The following is a 23381-nucleotide window of genomic DNA, read 5'->3' as shown; positions in this document are numbered from 1 at the left end:
TCTCGGTTCCTGAGACATTTTGTGCCCCCCACCTTGAGTTATAAAGCAATATATATGCTGGGGAGGAAAACTGTCATTTGAAAGTCCTTGTAACTCCTTCTGAACCCCATAAGACTCTGGTGTGTGGGTTTTAAAGATTTTATTTCTTCCTTTTTTTTTTTTTTTTTGCGGTACGCGGGCCTCTCACTGTTGTGGCCTCTCCCGTTGCGGAGCACAGGCTCCGGACGCGCAGGCTCAGCGGCCATGGCTCACGGGCCCAGCCGCTCAGCGGCATGTGGGATCTTCCCGGACCGGGGCACAAACCCGTGTGCCCTGCATCGGCAGGCGGACTCCCAACCACTGTGCCACCAGGGAAGCCCCACAGCTATCTTTGATAATGGTTATTTTTTATTAAGGTCATGCATTCACAAAATATTTTAGTACCCTGTGTCTATTAGGACAGTATGTGGTTTCAACTAACAAAAACTTAATTACCACAGTGGCTTAAATAGGCAGAAACTCAAGAAACAAGAAGTCCTGAGACAGGCAGACTAGGGCTGGCACAGATGCTCAACAAAGCCATAAGAGACACAGGCTTTGTCATCATTCTTCTCTGCCATTCTCAAGATGTAGCCCTCAGCCCATGCTTGCTGCCTCATGTTCACAGAATGGCTGCTGCATCCCCTAGCTATAATTCTATAATCCAGGAGGAAGGTGGGAAAGGGGCAAAGTGCCAAAGGGCCAAAGGCATTCCAGCCAAATTTATCCTTATTCTAATCAAAAAAGGAAAAGATTTCCTGGCAGTAGCACTCAGTAAATTTGTACTCATATGCCGTTGGCCATATCTAGGTCTTATAAACTACCTTGTGTTAGAATTTTACAAGGAACAAAGAGGTTGTAGACGATGATTGTGACAGCCAGCCAATAGTGTCTGTTATAGATTCCTCTGCCACTATTCTTCTATAAAGTGTTTAAATTAACAATCATTCTGAAAAAGTCTTCATGTTCATAACCTAAAACTTTTTTCCCCAAATTAAAAAGTTAAAACTCACCTACAATTTGTTCATTCTCAAAGACAATTGGGAAAATTAAGAAACCCAACCCTACATTGAACAAATACCTATATATCTTAGTGAGACAGCAGTAAAGTAAGTGCGCTACCTGCTCCCCAGCCACTAGGGGGCAATAATAAACTCATCTTCAAACCATTCTCTTTTCCTTGTTGCACGCTCTGAGTCTGTCCCCATACTCAATATCTGTTTAAGTTTTAAGATCACTCAGCCTGACCCTCTGAAACAGAAAGAGCTGTCTGTTAGAAACATGCTTACCAACGGTGACATCCTGAGAAGTTACATGTACAGTATGGGGAACCACATCTCATTCGCCACATAAAGGGTCCCTGCTTTGGAGGAGAAATGCTGTCAAGATCCTTAGCTAATGGTTTTTCATTAAAAGCCATAATGTCGGGACTTCCCTGGCGGTCCAGTGGTTAAGAATCTGCTCTTCCAGTGCTTCCACTGCATGGGATGCGGGTTTGATCCCTGGTCGGGGAACTAGGATCTCACATGCGGCACAGCCAAAAAAAATTAAAAAAAAAAAAAAAAGCCATAATGTCCTTAGAGGAATATTTTCTAAAACAAAGTAGAACCAGCTCCCTTTAGGCTAGTGTTTCTCAAATTGCCTCTAAAATCTGCCTTGGAAGCCCTACAAGATGCTGCTTAAAATGCAGGCTCCTGGGCCCAAACTTCAACACCTGGTATCGATCTCCTGAGCACCAGCCCAAGAATGCGCATCTTTAGCAGTCTTCCCAGGTGGCTGCATACTCCAAGTTGAGAGCCACTTTCACAGATTAACATTCCAGACTCATAGGCTGAGTGGACAGGCTGGCAGAGTTCTCAGTCAGACCAGACGTGGACCTTCTTTCTGAAGCCAAATGCTGGTGGGAGAACAAGAATTTCAGTTCTTTACATAAACCATGCTCTGGACAAAGGCCTGAGCTCCCTTTGCCGAGTGACTATTCGGAGCAAGAGTGGCCACTGACTAAACCAGGCTCTGCACCTACAAGCTTCCAACTGACTAATACCGTGGCCAGGTAAATGTCTACTATCCTAAAGGGATTTCAGGGTGCTGGAGCTAGCTTTACCTGAAGCTTAGAGATCCACAAAGGTCCAAAGCTTTTGTCCTTGTGCCTGACCTACTGCTGCCATATGTCTCAACCCTCCCCTCCATTTGACCTTATCCAGGCCGTTCCAGTCTTCCCTGCCTGGGCTCTGCCGAACCTCAACTAATTATTTCGCCAGGGCAGTGTCTAAAATGTTCTCTGGCTGCCCAGGGTTAACCCCTATGCCAAACATTCTCTCTGATCTGTATTACCTGACCTTACCGCTCACCTATGGCTGTCAATTGCTCTAGCAATGGGGCAACCCTGACACCCAGCTTCTTGGCCAGGTCCCCAACAGTCAGGGGCCGCAGCCGGCTCCCAGTCACACCTATGCATCAGAGCTTTTCAATGCGATATGGCTGTATTTCTTTGTAGTTTTGAAATTTCTGTGATTTACTAATACATCTGCTGTGCCTCCTGTTGGTTTTAGCAAGAAGCTGAAGCATGTTCTGTGGCAACAGAAATGAGTGCTATTCTGAGAGTATGTTGGAAATCAGAAGGGGGTTTCCTGTGCCATTTGAAGCTGAGAAACGAGGATCCTGGATGGGGCATCAGTACCCGAGTACATCTTCCCACCCACAAAGTTCACTAAAATAAAGTTGGGAAAGTAGTTTTCCGGCCGCTTGCAGCTATGAGAATATTTAACTCTCAAAGATTCTGATTGAAGTACATATCTGAAGCAAAATACGTTTTATCGTGTGCATTCAAATGTATGTATCATCTGAAGATAAAAAAGAAGGTTGGCAGACTCACCTAAAGAGAAACCTAGCAGCTCTGAAATTTAGAAAAGTAAAAGCCAGGCGTCTGAAGCAAACCATTTAAAAGTGCTTGGAGGTGTTCGAAGGGGATGTCATGGGAGTAGTGCTAAATAGACAAAAGGTCATCACATTTCAGAGTATACGGTGGCAAAGGTTTAGGCTTCTTAAAATCCAGAGTAGCATAAGGGTCAGGTACAACTGAAATTTAAGAGAGTTTCTTTCCTGGATTAGAGAAGGATGGTATATACAGAACCGGGAAGTAGCCAGGACAACACGAGTCCCCAGAGAAAGAGCTTAGCAGGCGCTTCTGTTGGAAAGCATATTAAGCAGAGTCAAAGCTGAGTATATGTGAGAGGAGAGAAGGGAGCAGATGTGAGGACAAAAAGCACGACTTCTGCTTCTTTCATAGCACACCCTCTAGCCTGCCCCTGACATACCTGGAGACGAGAGCCTTGAACTACACTCTATTATATCGTCAACAAGGTCAACTTGACATAACAGAAGTCCACGGGCTACGACAGTTGTTGCATCACCAAAGGAACCAGATTTCATGCCAATGCTGGCACGTCTCTCCCCATGCTTAGCAGTTTACCCAGAAGCCTTGAACATTCCAGAATTCTTAATACAAACTTCAAATCTCTCATTAATAACATTCAAAGCTGACAGCTTTTGCTCACTGCAGGCACTCATAAAAGACTGTTCTTCCACTGTAGGCATTTCATTTAGTAACAACTTGGATAGAGATGCTTTGCCTCTACATCTCCCCAATATAAATCCAAACACAGACAAATCAAAACCAAATATTGTAGAAGGAATGCACTTAATTACCCGGTCATGTGCCTTCACTGTGTCAGTTTTGGTCTACCAACTCCAACGTTGTACAACACACGAGAAGGGCTCATTATACCCTGGTATTTTTGTTGTTCAGAACCCAGAAGAAAAGCTTTTCCTGGATGAAAAATTCCTTCCCTGACAGCCTCTATGGGGTTGCTGTGGATAAACAGAGGATGCCTTTATCACATGGGAGCTTGTGGGCTGTGTCCTGCTTAAACCAGATAGCGCTCTTCAACTGAAAGTAGATCTCTCCCTTATCTGCTGGAAATATGCTTGTTTAGTATAATGAGAAGAGGGGCCATTCCCTACAGAGTCATGCCTGGCGCCTCAGGTCCAGCTGTCCCTACGTGCGTGCACCATTATGTAACGTTTCACCTACTTGTAGAGAAGGTAGGAGAGTTGTGGCCTATCTCATTGTTACAACAAAGTTACAGTGCTTATATGGTATGTTAAAACCACAGCTGGTCTTTGAAATTTTTAAAATAACCTAAATCATGAAATGATCACCTTAATTAATGTTAATGTTAAATAAAAATCTGATTCATAGTGATTGCAATTTGAAAAGAGTAAGTTAATCTATACTAAGAAAAAGCCCTTAGTGTATAAATGTCAGCAAATTAAACCTACTACCTCACAAAAAAATAAATAAGTGAAATAAGGACCTTAATGTAGAAAAGCGCTAAAATATCACAATTAAAAACCAGATCAGAAATCTTGATCATAAATTTAAAATTGCTGAATGTCTAAATCCTTATTTTCCACCTTATGATTGACTGCAAACTTTAGAAATAATTTTTTCCTATATTAATTATTTCTTCTCTAATTATATAAATATTGATATATTAAAAAGGACAAGAGCATGGCATGTTGTACTAAAAACACGAGTCAATAATGATAGGAAGAGATTGTAAAGCATTACAAAGTGGATATTTGTGGACAAACATCTTTTGTGGCTAACTGTATTTACTTCTAAAAGGGTAAAAAATGGAACAAACCAGTTCCTTGGCTACTGAGAATATCCTTTCTTTGTTCTAATATAAGAAAACAGACTTAGTCTTGAGAGAATCAGACAGAACAAATAACAGTATTTTAGTTTGGCACTTCAACCTAGGTGTAGAAGTTTTGTCCCAAAGGAGCCTTATGATACTGCTAAGAATAAGAAAAGTTAAGGGCCTTTTCCCACGTAAATCCAGAGCTTCAAAACAAAAGGGCTTCAAGAACACTTTGAAGGAGTTCAGCGATACTGAACAAGCAGACTTAGGGCTTGGATTTAATTTGCCAGCCAAACTTCTCTGTAATCGGTCACAGGTAGTTTTCCATTGACTTGGAAACACAGCCTATCAGGAAGGATACTGAGTGATTTCTCTCAATGGTTCACTCATTCATTCATTCATTTGAGCACTTACTGGATGCCTACTATGTGACTGGCTGTGGTGTGACACAGACTGACATCCACATTCTCTGTGTTCATAGATTTCACCTGGGTTAAGTGGAATGCAAAGAGGAGCACCTGCAGATACAGTGCCATGAGATCAATACTACAGCGGAGGTATGCACAGTGTGCAGGAGCCCAGAGGGACACACTTAACACAGAGGTATCTTTGGAGAGGAGATCTGAAAAGCTAGGTGACCCCTGGGGACCTGAGGCATTCTTCCTCCTGTGTCACTGGCAGTGTAATCTGTATAACTGTGGCTCTTTTCCTCGGGGCTGGCTTATATTCCACCAACCAAGGGCCAAGGTTCCAACAGCACGATAAATTCATAAAGCCAAGGGACATCCAAAAGACCATCTGCTCTAGGAGTTCCCAAATCTGGCTGGGCCCCAGCATCACCTGGTGCCGGGGCCTCAGCCTGGAGACACTGATGTAACATGCCTGGAGACTCTGAAAAGGCTCTCTCGCTGCAGCCAGCCCATGAACCAGCGTTTGGGAATCACCGACTCCAACCACTTCCATTTTCAGAAGGAGAATTTTAGAGGAAATTCACACCCACAGAATTGAACTGACTTCAACAGATTTCGGGCACATTAGGACAGCAGTGGTGGAACATCTGGCAAAGAAAAATTTGGTCCAAATACTTTCAAAGAGTATTTCCAAAGTGCATGATATAAGCCATATAAAACAGGACCATTTGTACAAGGTCAAGAACTACATAATAGGAGAGAAAACGTCAAGAAAACTGGGCTTGGACTTCCCTGGTGGCGCAGTGGTTAAGAATCCGCCTGCCAATGCAGGAGACCCGGCTTCGAGCCCTAGTCTGGGAAGATCCCACATGCCGCGGAGTAACTAAGCCCGTGTGCCTCAACTACTGAGCCTGCACTCTAGGGCCCGCGAGCCACAACTACTGAGCCTGTGTGCCACAACTACTGAAGCCCATGTGCCACAACTACTGAGCCTGTGCTCTAGGGCCCGTGCTCCGCAGCAAAATCCACTACAATGAGTAGCCCATGCACTGCAACGAAGAGTAGCCCCCGCTCTCTGCAGCTAGAGAAAGCCCACACACAGCAACAAAGACCCAACACAGCCAAAAATAAATAAAAATAAAATAAATTTATTTTAAAAAAAAAAAGAAAATGGGCTTAATAAAGGTATTTGTTGCAATGAGCTATAAATTACCTCTGCTATTCCTGGTATGAAAAGTGAAAAAGGAGCCAAATTGAGTTGAAACTCTCATTCTTTAAATAAGGATGCTTGATTTATCAGGAAAACAGGTTTTTGTCCTTAGGAATATATTCCAAGGAAAGGCTTAGCATAGTGTCATGCCTACAGTAGACACTTCAACTGTCGAATAAAGCAATGAATGAAAATGTGAATATGCGTTAACCAAAAAAGTGTTTTCCTACAGCCACATCCTACATTAATCTTTGACAGAAGCTAAGAGTATATCAGTAAGTAACAGCTTATTTAGGCATTTGTACGGAGTGACAGAAGCATTATACAGGTCTGTAACTTTCACGGTAGAGACAACACATCCTCTTGCAAGTGAAAAGATACCACTTTTTTTTTTTTTGCGGTATGCGGGCCTCTCACTGTTGTGGCCTCTCCCGTTGCAGAGCACAGGCTCCGGACGTGCAGGCTCAGCAGCCATGGCTCACGGGCCCAGCCGCTCCGCGGCACGTGGGATCCTCCCAGACCGGGGCACGAGCCCGTGTCCCCTGCATCGGCAGGCGGACTCTCAACCACTGCGCCACCAGGGAAGCCCCAGGATACCACTTTTGATGTAGTGGGAAAGGTTCAGTAGGAGAACGTCATCTGTGTGCATGTACGTGTGTATGTATTAAAGGCACGGGCTGGAATGCAGGAGCCCTGACCTGCCTGGCGTGTCTGTAACACACTCACTCGGAAAGCTACAGGAGCCTATACAAAGGCCCACCCGCCTTGACATAAAGGGATATATCTCTTTATACATCCCTGGAGTGGCAGCCCAGCTGCAGTTCACTGGAGTTCTCAGATTTTATCCCAATAAGTAAGGTCACTATTTATGTATAGATTTAATTTCATGAAAATATACTCTATTTCAAATTTTAACACCAGCTGGGATTCTTTTTACTTTTTTATTACCACGTTTATCTCTGGGGAAGAAGATGCAAGTCTTATAGTACCTTCATAGATACAATTTCTTAAAAAATGAGAATTGCCTTAAAGGAGAAACTTAATTAAAAAATACATTCTGATGTAGGAGAAAGTGATTCATATACCATTTATAAAAAATAGAGTAACTCACAGTTTACATTTGTAAACTTGAAAATCCCCAATTTTCAACAAAAAGAAATGCAGTCTAGCCCTCAAAAGTTGAACTGAATAGTTTTAAGCTACATTTAAAAAATCTCAAAAACTAGATCAAATCTTCCACTCAAAAGTGTTACTGTCCTGTTTTGATATCCATAGTGTCATCTGGGTTTGGGATAAATTCTTTGAAGAATGTAGTCCCACTATATTTTAATTATAACAAATAGGCACATCGAGGGTGATTTAGTTCACGTTTTTATTAACCAACTATTATTTATGGTTATCATTTTCAGTTTTATTTGCTATCTTCATTACAAAGTAACACTTCCTCATTACTGCACTGTAAAATATGGAAACTTGAAAGCTTTCCTAAAACTCTTGGAGCCAGCCCTAACTACTGGTAAGATGTGTACCTGAGGCAAGATGAAATGTGTGAACTTTTCTTGGAGGGAACTCTTATCCAGGAGAGGAATATCAGGGGGATCACTCATCAATCATTTCCCTCAAAAAGGAAAATTTGTCAGAGATGTGTGCACTGGGCACAGCGCCTGATGGACTTGGCACTCAAAAACTGAACTGAAGGAAACTTGCCTGAGATGGAAAGAAGTGTTAAGAAATAAACTAGGTCTTTGCAAAATGCTGACCCCTTCCCAACAGTTCAAAGACAAAGTATTTAACTGGGAGAGTCCAAAGAGCTCACCTGGTTCAGCTTCTCACAGCCAGGAATTCCCTTCACTGGTGGTTCTCAGCTGGGGTGTGTTTGCTTCTCAGGGGACATTTATCAATGTCTGGAGATATTTTGGGTTGTCACAATGGGGAGAGTGTGCTGCTGGCATCTAAGTAGGTAGAGGCCAGGGATGCTATTAAGCATCCTACAAGGCACAGGGCAGCCACTTTTCTCCCACCCCTTCCCCCCACTCAAGTAATTATCTGGCCCAAAATGTCAGTAGTGCTGAGGCTGAGAAACCCTTCCCTGAGGCATGACCCAACAGATGGCCTCTGCTTACCTCTTTTTTATAAAATGACTTTTTTGGAGGAATGACTGACACACAAAAAGCTATACATATTTAATGTATACAAGTTGATGAGTTTGGAGGTAAGTATACACCCGTGAAAAACCATCAAGCCACAATCTACACCATAAACGTATCTATCACCTCCTAGGGAAGGCGCACGCACGTATGGCCATGTCCTGAGCATGTCTTTACAACTGCTGGACAGCTCCTTCCACTGAAAAGACCCACTTTATCTTGAAATTCACTGATGAATGATATTTGTCAAAAGCACTACAGAAAAAGAAGGGCACAAATACAAAATCACATTTTAAGGTCAAAATGCCTTTTCCAGATGTTAATATTCACTTTCTAATCTATTTAAATGATAGAAGAAATTAGAGCACAGAGTAAATAAACTTACATATTGAATTTTTGTTGGTTGTATTATTTTTAATTCTATTATTTGGTAGCTTTTAAGGCTTTAAGTCTATTTCTTTCTTTTTTTTTTTACCATGAAGATTTTTTTAAAATTTTTGATTTTTTTACTACTCTGTTTCAGTTTAAATAACATCATTGACTTCTTTTTATGAAAGGTGATGACTGTGCCTATCTCCCTTTCTCCAATTCTTGGTTTTGGTTGGTTGTATTATTATTCGTAAGTCTACTTCTTAATTTATTAACATTAGACAGCTTAAGTTCTTACTATGAAAAACAAGGAAACTGATATGCTCACCTAGCTTCACCTCTTGTATTCCCTTTACCTCCAATTTTTATTATACTATTTCAGTTCATTAATGTTTATTATAGTTACATTCCATTCTCTTTTTTTCTTTTTTTTTTTTGCGGTATGCAGGCGTCTCACTGTTATGGCCTCTCCCGTTGCGGAGCACAGGTTCCGGATGCGCAGGTCTAGCAGCCATGGCTCACGGGCCTATCCGCTCCGCGGCATGTGGGATCTTCCCGGACCGGTGCACGAACCTGTGTCCCCTGCATCGGCAGGCGGTCTCTCAACCACTGCGCCACCAGGGAAGCCCATTCCATTCTTAAACTATGTTTAAATCATTCCTGCTTTGAGTACAAATCCATTTTAAACACAGCAAATTAATAAACAGCACTTATAAAACTGAATGGTTTAAATGAAATTCCCAGTAGGGCCACAGTGTGACTGGACCACACTGAAGGAAACAGAACCCCCATCTCCCCTGGGTCAGAGGCTAATGGCTCTAGCCTCCTTCACTTCTTCTGAGTCATACTCAGACACCACGCTACCTCACATCATCCCCTTGTGCTATATTCTTTCTTGCTTTGCTGATGTACTTCTTTGAGGATTTTTCCATATGGAGTGAGTGGTAACTCCCCCGAGACGCCTGCATGCTCCAGATGTCATTGTTTATTTTCTCTTCCTTCTCTTCCTCCTACTTTTCCCCTTCATGTTTGATTGATAATTTGGCTGTTGGTTCAATATTCTTTCAGAATATTCAGAAATTTGAAGGCATTGTTCCATTGCTTCTAACATCCAGTGTGGTTGATGAGGCGTATGTTTGTTTTGTTAGTAATCTCTGAAAGCTCTTAGGGTTTTCTGTTTTTTCCTTTGAGTTCAGGAATTTCACCAGGATTTTATTTTTTTTATCAGCCCATTCAACCCTGTTGACTATGTTCCTTCCCCTCATAGCCTCCTGTTATCTGTTTCGGGGGCTCCTCGCTGGATTTATCCTCTACGTCTTGTCACTGTTCTCTCGTATTTTCCATGTTGGTCTTTCGGCTCTGTCATGGCAGGTTCCCTTGATTTCACCTTACAGTTCACCAGCATGATCTCTGTTCCTTTTTTCCTAACCTTCTCCCTGACGTATTAATTTTGTTACATATTTCACTTCCAAGAACTCCTTCTTATTACCCAGTCGATCTTTCTTCATAGCAGTCTGTGAAAAGGGCTTGTTTTTAGGATGCAATATCCTCTTGACTCTCTGAGAATCCTAATTAGGAATTTTTAAAATTGAACTCTGTCCCCTGTATTATTTGTTTCTTCCAGGGTAGGTTCTGTTAGTTTCTCTTTGTCCTTCTCCTTCTTATTATTTTCTGTTAAAGATTTCACTTAAATGTCTGGTGATCTTGTGGTCTATGTCTGTTTACGAGTGGAGATCTGGTTGATTAACACAAAGAGCTGGAATGGGTCTTCACTGTGGGTGCTTGGGTCTCTTTCTCTGAGCTCTTCCTGTGGTGGGAGTTCTGATCACAGGTTCTCTAACAGGAACATATAGTGTTGATTCCCTAGGATGCGTGGAACTGTTCATCAAAGTGTCCCACCCTTCTCAAGCCAAGGCATTATGACCCAAGCCATCTAGGCTCTCTCAACCAGAACGTGGCATCTTAAATGAAGTGAAAGAAAAACTTGAGAGAAAAAGATGGACATTTATTCATCATCTTGGCCAATTGATACTTTCCCGATACCTAGACCCTTGATTTTGCTCTAGACATGCCCGATTCTCCAACCTTTCCTGTGTGCTACCCTGTATTCAGGAATTTCTTCTCTAAGTTTGTCAAAGTCAGTTTCTATTGCTTACACACAAAAAACCTAAGCTGTTGCAGGTGGAAAGGAAAACTGACCTTTGTTAAGCTAATGCTAGGTACTAGGCATTTCACTTTTTTGGTATATAATCATAACCCTAAGAAATAGCTATAATTACCATTATTTCAGGGAAAAAAACCCCACTGAAATTGAGTAGATGTGTCCTCTTGTTCAAGGTGCCAGAAAAAGCATTGGAATCCAAGTCAGTCTGACACTAAAACCTATGCTTTCCCTTTACTCTGAAGTATTCATGGAGTATAAGGATACAGACCTGGCTGCAGTTAAGAGTATGTGATGAATATTGGTTGGGAGATTTAAGGCTGGAAAACCAGAAAGAGAAATTTAGACTCAATGTATTAAGGAAAAGGGAATCACAGTCTCATCCTTAATAGTGGAGTGGCATAGTAAATCAAAGGAGAATTTAAGAAAGATGATCTGTGACATGTGGAATGCATTCAGAGGGCTCATGTTGGAATAAAATAGACCAGCTAGGAGGCTGCTGTAGTGATGAAATGGAAGCAGGTGGAGAGAAAGAGACAGTTTACAGATGGATTTGGAAGGAAATTTCACAGGATTTTGTGACTGAATGGATACTGAAGGGGATGAAGAAAGATGAGCCAAAAATGACTGAAAGATTTTGAGTTGCAATGAGGAAAGATGAGTGAATGTGTTTACCTTGCCTCTCTCCCAAATTTCCAATGAAATGAACTAGGAATGCAAAAACAAGAATGAGTGCCTAGTGCTACAAAGAGGAAAGGATGCCAAGGGTCCACAAAATGTGAGAATCTCTGGAAGATGTAAAGAAGAGTGAATCAGAATGATGGAGAAGCCAATTGTGCTGAGCAGCCAGTAACCAAACAAAGGCAAAAGAGAATAGCACCTGAACAGGGGTTTACCCCCTCAACAGAATCCCCTCTCCACCACCAAAATCAGCACGGGAGGAGCTGGGAGTGCAAGCAGGCGCAGGGCAGCTACCAGGAGGATGCATGTCCTTCACTAAAGCAGAAAGAGGGCTGAGGTCCTGAATGCTCACCCCTTAACTCCAGGCTTCATTCAACCTAGGCCACTTAGTCAGTTAGCTATGGAATCTGCCCCAGAAAGCTTCCATTTAGCTTCTATATACGATTATTTATAGGTAATATGATTGTCTATATATAAAATTCAAGAGAATCAAATTAAAAATTATTAAAACTAATAATCCAGTCCAGAAATAGAACTGATACAATAAATATACTAAAATAAATAGCTTTCTTTAAATTCCAGCAAAAATCAATTTTAAAATGTCAGGCCTAGAAATGGTAGCCACAACCCCATAATATATAAAATATCCAGGAATAGTAAAATAAACAATTGTGCAAGAGCAATATAAAAAAAAAAACTATAAAAGTTTAAAAGCTGTAGACAAAAAGAATTGAAAAATGGGAAGTTATTTAAAAAGGAAGGAATCACAAAATAAATTCAAAGGGTTATTAAATATAAGAATAAACTTCACCTTCTTAATAAGTAATATACAACAGATTTTAAAAACAATGAGGTGTTTTCCTCTAACAGATTGAAAAAGTAAACAAAAAAGCCACTACCCAGATAGGGATGTAGGATGCATATCCACTGTGAGTGGTACTGTATTTTTGTATGGTTATTAAGGGGAAAATTTATATTTATCAAAATTCATATTGTACATTCCCAGCCTTGGCCAAGTATTTTCAATTCTAGGAATTCATTTTGTTTATTTTTTATTATTTTTTTCTATTTTTTAAATGTTTATTTATTTATTTTCTTATTAGTCATCCACTTTATACACATCAGTGTATACATGTCAATCCCAATCGCCCAATTCATCCCACCACCACCCCCCTAGGAATTCATTTTATAAATATACTCACAAATGAACTGAAAAAATTCAAGACAACCAAAATTTTCATTAATAAGAGACTGATTAAATACCTTATGGCATATCAGTGCCATGAAATACTAAGAATTCTCAAAAATATAAGTTGTACATGGTATAAAAATGGCCACAGTATATTATTGCATTAAAAATACATGTTACGTGATGTTATGTTGTGTTGATATAATTATGATGAAAGCATACATATCCGTAATTTCTGGAAAGAGACACATTAAACTACTAATAGCGATTATCTCTTAGTATAAGATAGCACAAAGCAGGCAGAGGTACGAATAGCTGCTTTAAAAATTTCTGCATGTTAAAAAAAAATTTAAACAGACACCTTAGGTTGGGTTCCCCAGAAACAGACAGCAAGACAAGTGTTTGAGTGCAAGTGATTTATCGTGAAGCGTGTCCAGGGGAGTCTGGTGGGGAAGTGGGGCAGCGGGTCAGTGAACAAGAGGAAGCCATGGACGTGTGCGATCCCAAGCAAAGTCCCCTTGAGCGGAGCTTTGACCTGCTCTCACAGGGACACTCCAATGTATTCCTTAAACCTCTGAGCAAGGGAGCTGGGCCTTTCACACTCTGGCACCTGTCAGTCATTTGTCAAGAGCTGTCCCAGAAGGAAGGGAACTGCAGTCTGGCTCTGAGTGCTCTCTGGCGAGGGGGCATCCAACACCCCCAGGGAAATCCTCTGAAGGAGAGTTATAGGTGCCCAGTGTTAGAACAGAAACCAAAAAAGGAGAGGGCGCACAGAAATGGTAAGAAGAGATCCAAAGGGATCTGGGTGGAAAGCCAATAACATTCACTATGTTATACCACCTCTGTAATCAAATACATATTTTCATAAAAAGTAAGAAAGGGAGAGAGGGCAAGAGCCAGAATGCTACTGGTAGACTAAAATCTTCTACGGAAGCTCAAAAGTCCTGCGAGTCTAGTAGGTGTCAGCACCTACTAGATGCCTCCCCCCACCCCACTGGCTCCTTCTCATATTCCCACCTGTCCATTAAAAAAAACAAGATTAAGTAGCCCTTCATAGCAGTTGAAGCCCTTCTCTCTCTTCTTGTTCATCTTTTCCATCTGAAGCGGGACAGGTTGAGATCTTGAGGAATTAGAGGAACTCTCCAACCCTCTGCTGATCCTAACTGGAACCACATCACTAGGCCGTCCACGTAGCCCTAAAGCTGTAAAAGCTGGAGCACCTGGAAACTAAACTCTGAGGCTAAATTCTAAATGGGACTCCCGAATAACAGCCAGGCTCTAAAAATCTGTTTACTCTGTTAAACTTGTTGACTTCATGGCAAATTTGTTTAAAACCTTCCTAGAATGAGTCGAGGTTTCTGCCTCGGCATGGCTGCTGAGCAGAACAGAACATTTCCTGGAAACGTCCCTCAAGCCCTTCACTCTGGGGGTCTATGATGGATCTCACAGCCTTCTGCTACAAACAGATGCTACCGTGACCTTGGGGATGGACTGGGCGGACAATTCAAGTTGCGCCTTTTGTGTGGTCTGTATACAGTCTGTCTTGGAAACCTTCCACGCCTTTGTGTCTTCATTTTTAAAAATGGATGCAATAACTATTGTTCTGTTTACCTTCCAGAGCTGATGTGAAGATGAACCCTGAGATCACACACATGAAATTATCTTATAAACCATGTGATGCTTTATACTAAGTCGCTTGTCCCAACACAAAGATACCAGACATTAAAAAGGGGGACAAGGTAGTGACTTCAAGATCTGAATCCATGAATGTTGGAAGGTTACTTGTTCAGGAAAGCTGTGTGTGGCTGTGGACATGTTGAGTGTGAGTTGGCAGTAAAACATCCAAGGCAAAGAAAGTGAGCTATGGAGAGATGGCCTTGGAGGCTGAGCAGTAGGGTAGGAATTGAGGTACAAATTTGGGAGTCATCAACATGGAAGCAGCAGGTGAATTCATGACTGTGGAAAACACACTTTTGAAAACTTCACCTCCCTTTTCATTTCTGCAGCCACATTTCTTATGTTTTGGGTCTTCTGTTTGGGTTATCCAAATGCAAAAACTGTATTAATAAAAATGATTGTTATCATTGCTACAAAGTGTTAAATGGTTCTTTTGAGTCCCTATTCTCTTATGTATACATTATCCATTCAAAATATCATGCAGATCATGGACTTTTAACAGCCATATAAATTACATATGTGGTCTCTCCCTTCAAGTAATCTCAACTATTTCCTAAGTTACAGTTTTGAGTGAATAAATATACAAGCCATATAACTTAAGGTAAAACTGATGAGATTTTAAAACTGTCAATATATATGTCAATGCTTGAAAATCACCATTTTGCATAATCTTGAATAAAGAGATTTACTTAAGTGTTTTTATGACCTGAGAATCCTTTTATTTGGCCCAAACCAGCACTATCACAAAGTCAAGTTTCGTTTTTAAAGACATTCATGTTGTTTAGAATATAGTTGGACTGAACCCCAGGACTAGTCAGTCTGTTTCAGTTGACTTGTCGCCTGATGTTAAAAGCATTAACAATTTCTTCCATCTTTGATAGGTCTCACATGCCAGTTCTTTCTTGGTTTTCTTTTTAAAATTTCATACCATTAACATCAGAACTCCCAAGACCTTTGGAGTTAGTTAATAGTATTCCTGACTTAAATAGGTTGGATTCTACTGAGGTGTACAAAAAGTCGCATGCTAGTTTTCTGGTTGAAGTACAGTATTAAGCTGTAATGCTGCTTATCTTAATAATTAGAATTTAACTGAGAGCCAATTTACTTTTTATTTAAATTAAAAAAATGAGTAGATGTTAGTGGTTTACAATTTAAAAATGGTATATAGGGGGAAAAGCCCTTATTGTACCATTTTAATTTAAATTTTATTGATTTTGCTGATTACAAGTGTTAAATCAGTATTTGTCAATTCCCTTTGCCTAGTTTCACTAAATTGTCCTTTTCCATAAGAAGATATAACATTAAGCAGTCTTGTAGTATTTTAAATCTATTTCTAAATATATGTACCATTTGTGATATGGTTAAAAGCACAAACTCCATGTAAAACTTATATTTAAAGCAATTATGTTTGTAGGTAAGACATACTTTAAATTGTACAGTAAAGATGTACATAATTCATAAAAGAAAAATACAGTAACACTGTTACTGTACATTAAAAAAAGGAAAGAGATGTTAGAAATCATTTTTCATTCTCTTTATCACTGATGACGTCATTGTACAGATGAGGGATTTGAGGTTATTAAATGACCAGCCCAAGACACACAGACACGCGCGTGCGCACAGACACACACACACACACACACACACACACACACACTCATATTCTCATAGCAGTTCCATTTTTTTTACTGTTATGTCCTCAATGTCAGCTACAGTCTCAGTGTAAAGTCAGGGACAAAATAGTAAATATTTGTTGAATATGCAATTTATTTAGAGATAGAACTCGTCTTTCGACTCCAAATACATTGTTCTTTCCAGTACACAAATGGAAACTTTCAACATGTCCTTCTTGTAGATTTTTTGGGAGAACAGAATGTGATAAACTGTGTGAAAGAAACTTGAAAACAGGTAGGTATATGCAAATCTAAGAGAGCATTATTATCATTGTAGTTTAAATTTGTAAAACTTCCCAGTTTTCTTACTATGGGTCCATAAATCTAAGAAAAGCAAAATTTACAAGAATGACAATTTTAAAGACAACTATTTTAACTTCTTGAATGATCTGGCTAGGAAAAATATTTCTTATAGCTTTTGGGTTTAGATAATGAAATATTCATTTTTAATGGTAGTTCTATAAAGAAACAGAATTCCTTATTATATACTGATCTTACAGCATAATGAACCAAACACTTATTTGAAGGTTTTCATCTAGATCTTCATAAACTAAAACCAACATAAATTGGAAGTTTTCAATCAATCTTAGAATTCTTCCTATAATATGAAAATCTATATTGTAAATTGCTTTAGATACTTTTTTTATTGAGCAAGATTTTGAAATAAAGAACAGAGTTGTCATCGATACCATTGGTCATATCACAAGTAATAAAAAATTCAAACAGATTGTTAGCAAATAAAGACTCTTACAATTTTTAGTAAATAAAGACCAACTAAGGCATCTGAATTTGGCACAATTAAAATTGTTTGTGATGAAACAGTGTTACAATATCTTACAGTGGTTCAATAAATAGGTTAACTTGGAAGAGACTATTGAAAATGATTTAAACATGCTACATTTTAAATTATAACCACTGTGCAAGAATGATATAGAAATTAGTTTCTTAAATCATCATTCCACATACTATAAGGATATCTAGAGAGTAAACTCACATGGATGAGTGCTCAAAATCACTTGGACCAATTTTTTAAAGCAGCTTTAAAATAATTGACTCCCAAATCAAGATATTAAATGCCAACTTCTAACCGGCTATAATGCTTATGGCTAAGATAGAAATGAGATTCTTCACAGAAATGCTGACACAGCCCTAACTGTAGGCATTTGAGCGTGTGGCTATAATTCTTTTTTCAAATCTTACCCAGCAAAGCTTCAGGTAAAAGAGACCGCAGAATATGTAAACGGTAGGAGACAGTCCTGGTGCTTTTACAAAATCACAAACCTGTGACACACTTATATTCATCTCTGATTGCTACTACTAAATAACGAGATCATTCACAATGTATTGATTAGCTCTTTAATAGATAAAAGGTGGGCAGTGTGTTGTAAAAATCAACATTTCTTAATTCATTCGATTTGCAAGAGCTACACATTTTAAGCTGAGAATGGAAAACCTCTAATAAAAGTTTTGCAAAAAAGCCTTCTGCCTTATTTAGCATTTTGACCACTAATCAGAAACAATAAAAAATTAAGAAAAAAACTATAAAAAAAAAAAGAAAGAAAAAAAACTATGGAACAAAAAGTAACAAGGCTTTTCTTTTCCATTCGGAAATCTATTGAGCTATAAAATAGGTTCCCAAGGGGAGTCAGTTTCCTATGTGGAAGGCATTTAAAACTGAACTACACAACCTAATCCTAAAATAGGCCAAGGGAACACAATTTATACTGGGAGGTGAGTGGCTGGAATAGAGGACTTAATTGTCTAATCCTAGTTCTCATTTTTAAAAATGTCTAAGATAATGATGCTTTTAATGAGGAGTCAATTTCAAAGCCCAGCCAACTCTAAGTCGTAACCATGATATGGTGGTATTTTCTTCTCCTCTGCATTGTCATCTAGGCAACAGACGACTATTGATCCTACACTGGAAAATACTGTTTTGATGTTAATTGATCAAAACTGTATGAGGGAAATTGTGATTTCTGAATGGAAGACAGTCATGAGTTATCACTTCTTGAAAATACAGAACTGGGAATAAATATATGTTATGACTATGACACTAAATAAATATTAAAATCAATCATTTGTTAAGATTAAAAATATCCTCAATAAGTTCATGTGGGATGATACTGTATAATGAGGATGAACTTAAAATTGTTAACACTTTGCATCACAAGTATTCTGATTTTATAGGATTCTAAGAATTTGCTAACTTGCATCGCTTTTTTAATTTATATTTTACTTGATAAACTCATCATTATATCACAGAAAAACAAGTTGAAATGTATAACAAATTAATTTTTAAAATCACCACTAAATTTTATCTTAAACTCAAGCTTATCATCCATTTAAATTCAAATTTAATCTTTTTACAATCTGCATTTTACTTAGAGGCAAAAATCACACTTATTATGAGTTACAAATAATCATGCAAATCTGTGAGAAGCTGTCAACTGGCGAAGTCTTTACCTTGTATCATGTCACAAAATAACACTCATTATAATATTAACTTCAAATGCTAATTTTCTCTTCATTAGATGGCAGACAAGAGATAATTTGCTATTAATATTTTTATAAAGATATGTTGCTGAATAAGAATTTCAAAGAAAATAATACATTCAGGATTGATACTTAATTCTGCAAATGCCTAGTAATCTTATTAATTAGGCATAGCAACCTGTCTGTTAAAACACTAGACACAGGCCAGGAAAATTGGGTAAGGACAAATCACAGACACACATACTTCATAGTTTACCTGCAATATTTATCAATTCAGCTTACTGTTTTCTTAAAAATTATAAATATCCCCCAAACAAGTAAAAATCTAGTTATTGTATCAGTATTATATGATAGGGACTTATTTGGGCCCAACTCCCTCTGACTGCTTTCATATGAATCAGGCAATTTTCTTAAAATTAAAATGTCAATATCCCCCAATGAATCCACTACTCATTTAAAAATATTTAGCATTTTAGGATGGCAGTGGGAATGGAAAAGTAAAATCCAGTTCCAGCGATAACCCAACCTCGTCTCCACTCCCTCCCCCCAAGGGCAGATGTACTATGTACACACGGTTCCTAGAAAATGAAAAAATTAGTTTTCAATCATTTTATCCACTTGCTATTGGGATTTAGCAAAGAAGTTCAATATTAGCTGAAAAGGTAGACTAAAACTATAAGCCATCCAAAGGGCTAAATTATAACTTTTTTTTTTTTTTTTTGGATACCTGCTGGGTTGGGGCGAATGGTGGGATTGGGGGGTGTTTTCATTTAGATCTACCCTGCTCAGCCACTCTGTTTTCCTTTCACATCCTAACCCCTTTGTGTTATAAGGCTGGAAACAGCTCTAAGATTGTGGAGAATGTAAACAGCTTTTTATTGTCCAAAAGGATGGCAGTGTAAGGAATGTATGCTTATCGCCCAGCTGCAGCTCCCCACCTCACTTACCATGATAAAGTGCTCCAGGAAAAAAACATTACAACCCAAGCACAATCCAAAAATGGATTAGAATTTGACATACACTTCCTTAAAAACTGATAAATCAAGCCACGCTGTAATATTAGAATCTAGCTCTTAAGGAGGGTATATAATCTTGTCAAGATGTACTTCTTATTCCCTATTGACTCTGGTGGTGTGAAAAAAAAAAAAAAATCTAATATTCCCAATACAGTAAACTGATAGAAGAACTTTTCCCAACAGATCCCCCAATATAGCTCCTTATCTTTAAGAGTCTAATACAGTGGAACAGATACACAGTTCATGATCACTGAATGCAAAATTAAATGAATGAACTAAGAGATTCATGAAGATATTCTGAAGATCCTACCTAAGTACCTGAGTTCCCCAGGTTTTTACAGTTTTACTTACACACACCATACAAATGTTGCTTTGTTAAATCACCTTTTTTTGGAATCTAGATCAAACATTTCAAAAAGCAAGGGATACTGAAGAGTATTATGGCATATATGTGGCATGCTTAATGCCTTAGATGTAAAATTTATTTTAACATGCCATCTTGTATATAGGCAGTATGTGCTGGCTCATTTAAGGACATTTGGGAACATCACTGCATTTTCTTCTTGAAGCCACTGAAGAATTTCTTGATGCTGTGCAGGTGAAGCTAATCTCTGTGGAAAAGGAATGGACAGGCCCTTTCGTGCTCTCTCCCCTTCACTAAGACATTTTAGAACTCCTTCCATCCTCAAACTTACAGAGTAGCTTTGCGTCTACAATATCATATGTATCATAGAGAAACTTTAATAAGTTACTTGATCTTTCCCTCTAAAGGGAAATGAGAGAGAGAGAGAGAGAGAGAGAGAGAGAGAGAGAAGGAAGGGAGGGATGAAGGAAGGAAAAAAGGAAGGATCATCATCCTTGGGTTCCTTAACCCTGTTTTAACAGCCAGATTAAACTGGGTCAAGTCTTAAATATGAAGACCAAAGAAACCTTGGCTTCTGGAGAAAACCCTCTTGATAGCACCGTATTAAGACAAGTGCCAAGAGAGCAAGAGAAATCCATCACAGAGGCGGACTGCGCCAAAGCAATCCCCTTCTATAATTGTACTTTAGAAGTTGTCTTCTTGAACGTCTTACTTGGGATCTCCCTTAAACAGAATTAACTAGCAATCCATACAGCATACAGGTATATTTCGGAAGGAGGAGAGGGTGGCGCCACGCGGGAAAAGCGAGGAGAGAGGCACCACTGGAACGGTCGCCTAGAGCCTCCCTGGCGGACCGTGCAACCACCTTCTAACACCCTTCATATTCCTCGGTGCCCCTGAGCCGCCCAGACCAGACAGGAGAGGTCTTCGGGAACAAAATGCGTAGAGACGACGGGGAGGGGGCTCCTGTGTGGAGTTGGATTTGAAAGTTACATCCTGCGTCCCCGCCGGAACAAAACCCCATCCTAGTCCCCAGTGCCAGATAGAAAACGAAGAGAAATCCAATCTGCCTCCCAAATCGGTCTTTTGCCTAAGTTTTTCCCCAGCAAGGAGCCACCAACCGGCCCTGAGAGCGAGGATGGACGATGCCGTGCTTTATAAGTGTTTGCGGGCATCCGGGCAAAATACCACGTGAAAAATAACCACCAAGCCCCCCAAACTCTGGGCTAGAGGCAGGTCTTTCAGCCCATCCTCATCGCGTCCGTCTACCCTTATCCCCTCCTTGACCGCTCCTCAATAAACGTGTTCCTTCTCTCTCGCCTTCTTCCCTGCCACTTTCTGCCTTCTTTACCTCAGCCCTCCAGTCCCAATCCTCCATAAGCACCGCACTCGCCTCAGGGTCCCCACTCTGATCCCCGTTCCCTGATTCTTTCCCTTCAACCTCTAAGGCAACCCTAAACTCCCTCCACTGCCTGCGCCCCCGACCCCATGGCCCAAGCAGCCCCAGACTCTGCTTCCGAGTCGGCAGCCGGAGCGGTTTTCCCGCCGAAACGCGGCCCCGGCGCGTGGGGCGTGGGGCGCGCGGCGGGCCGGGCACTCACCAGCTGCAGCAAGCCGGGGACCACGACGAGGGGCAGCGGCCGCAGGCGCATGGTGCCGGCTGGCGCGGCGTCTCACGAGCTGCGCGCCCTCGCCTGCCTCTCGCGCATCTCCACTTCGCGGGGCAGGACTGAGGACGCCAGGGACTCCGCGCGGCGCTTCCCTCCCGGAATCCGAGCGCAGCGCCGCGCCACGCCGCGCGGGTCGGGTGGGCGGGCTGGGAAGGGGGTGGGGGAGGGCGGGCGGGAGATGCTTCTGGGGCCCCGCGCGCCCCTCCTTGGAGGGGGCCGGAAAAGGAGCGTGGGGGGCAGCTCGAGCTCCGGCGTGCTGCGCGGGGTCCCAGCAGCGCCCGGGGCTCCCGCGTCCCGGGGTCAGGGTGAGCGCGGCGGGCGCCCGCGGGCGGGAGGCTGCGGCTCCGGCGCTTTGATGCGGGGTTCCCGCGCGAGGCTGCTCCCGGAAGAGCTGAGCGCGCCCGGGAGCCCTGCGAGGCTCCGGGGCCTTCTCCGCCCCCGCTCAGCAGAGGGCCGGTTGGGCCGGGTGCCCTGCCCACTGACCAGCTCTTGTTTTGCCGGGGAGGTGGCACCGGGGAGTGGGGGGGCGGGTGGTCTCCCTGAGTGGATGCAGGAAGGAGCGCGCCGGGAGAGCACCCAGGGAGTTCTAGGGGAAGGCGACGGCAGGGTCCTGAGGCGGGGCGGGGGGCGGAGGTGGTGGTGGTGGTGAGGGGTGCTGGAGCCCGGGACGCCCCGGGAGAGCGCCCTGCTCCGCAGCAGCCCTGGCTCTCAGAGCCCGGCGCAGGGGTTCCAAAGTGAGGCTGGTGCGGCTGGAAGAATGTCTGGAAGTGGAAAGTAGTGGGCACCTAGAGGGTCATTGAGGAGGGGTAGCGGCAGGGCTCTGAGAAACCGAGCTAGGTGTAGAGGTCCAGGCTTACTCGGGTTTGAGGATGCTGTCGGCTGCTCGGTGTCCAGGAGGAGGATAGAGCTGCGCCCGGGCGCCTGGGGAGAAGAATAAGGAGAGGAGACCCTGCCGCAGCCTCCCTCCCAGTTGGGAAATCTTGGAGAGGGTTTCTGAGGCCGCGGCTGGGCGAGGCCAGAAACCTGCTGCCCGCGATCGCTCAACCCCATGTTAACAACTCTCCATTGGAGAGATCCTTAACCTTTAACTATCTCTGTGCTGGACCCTCTAGTGGAAAAGTCAAGGGACAGTGGGGCTCAGGTACTCCCACGTTTACGGCGGGTGAGAATTTAGACATCATCCATCAGCCTCTTTATTGAACAGATGGGAAATCTAAGGTCCAGAGAGGTAAAATCAGTTCTCCAGGGATGAGTCTCTAGGCAGCTACTTCAAAAGAACACTCAAGGCAAGGCTAGTTCCTACATCCTCTTGCAAATGAAAAACACGTTGAGGCAAGAGAGTGGAATTGAGATAGATTTTTATTTAAAAAAAAAAAAAAACAAAAAGTGAAATTTGGGTTGGAATTTTAGGGGAAAAACGTTTCCATCTCCTGCTCTTACTGCTCTTCTACCCCCAAATAAAATGCAACGGGAGTTGGTAAGTCTTTGAATGGTGCAGGACCAAGGGCAGGAGGACTGACCTGGGTAGGGCAAGGTCCCACCCTTCCTTTCACCGGGTGTGTCAATTTTGTGCAGATGGGGAGGGAGGTCATTC

The 23381-nt window shown here is 41.5% G+C and overlaps 1 protein-coding gene across 1 annotated transcript in view; it reads right to left on the bottom strand.

Annotated features, from left to right (window-relative positions):
• NXPH2 (neurexophilin 2) overlaps positions 1–21769 on the bottom strand; it is a gene marked incomplete at both ends in the record, with an annotated part of 98068 nt that extends 76299 nt beyond the window's left edge. Inside the window, one exon of the mRNA XM_082657959.1 lies at positions 21719–21769. Coding sequence (XP_082514085.1) covers positions 21719–21769 — 51 coding nt within the window. The remainder of the gene's footprint in view (positions 1–21718) is intronic.
• Positions 21770–23381: the final 1612 nt, after the last annotated feature.

The sequence above is a fragment of the Grampus griseus genome (assembly GCF_964374135.1).
Source record: "Grampus griseus genome assembly, chromosome: 7".
NCBI lineage: Eukaryota > Metazoa > Chordata > Mammalia > Artiodactyla > Delphinidae > Grampus > Grampus griseus.
Note: the sequence above shows the minus strand (reverse complement) of the source record. Positions and strands in the feature narration are given on the sequence as shown.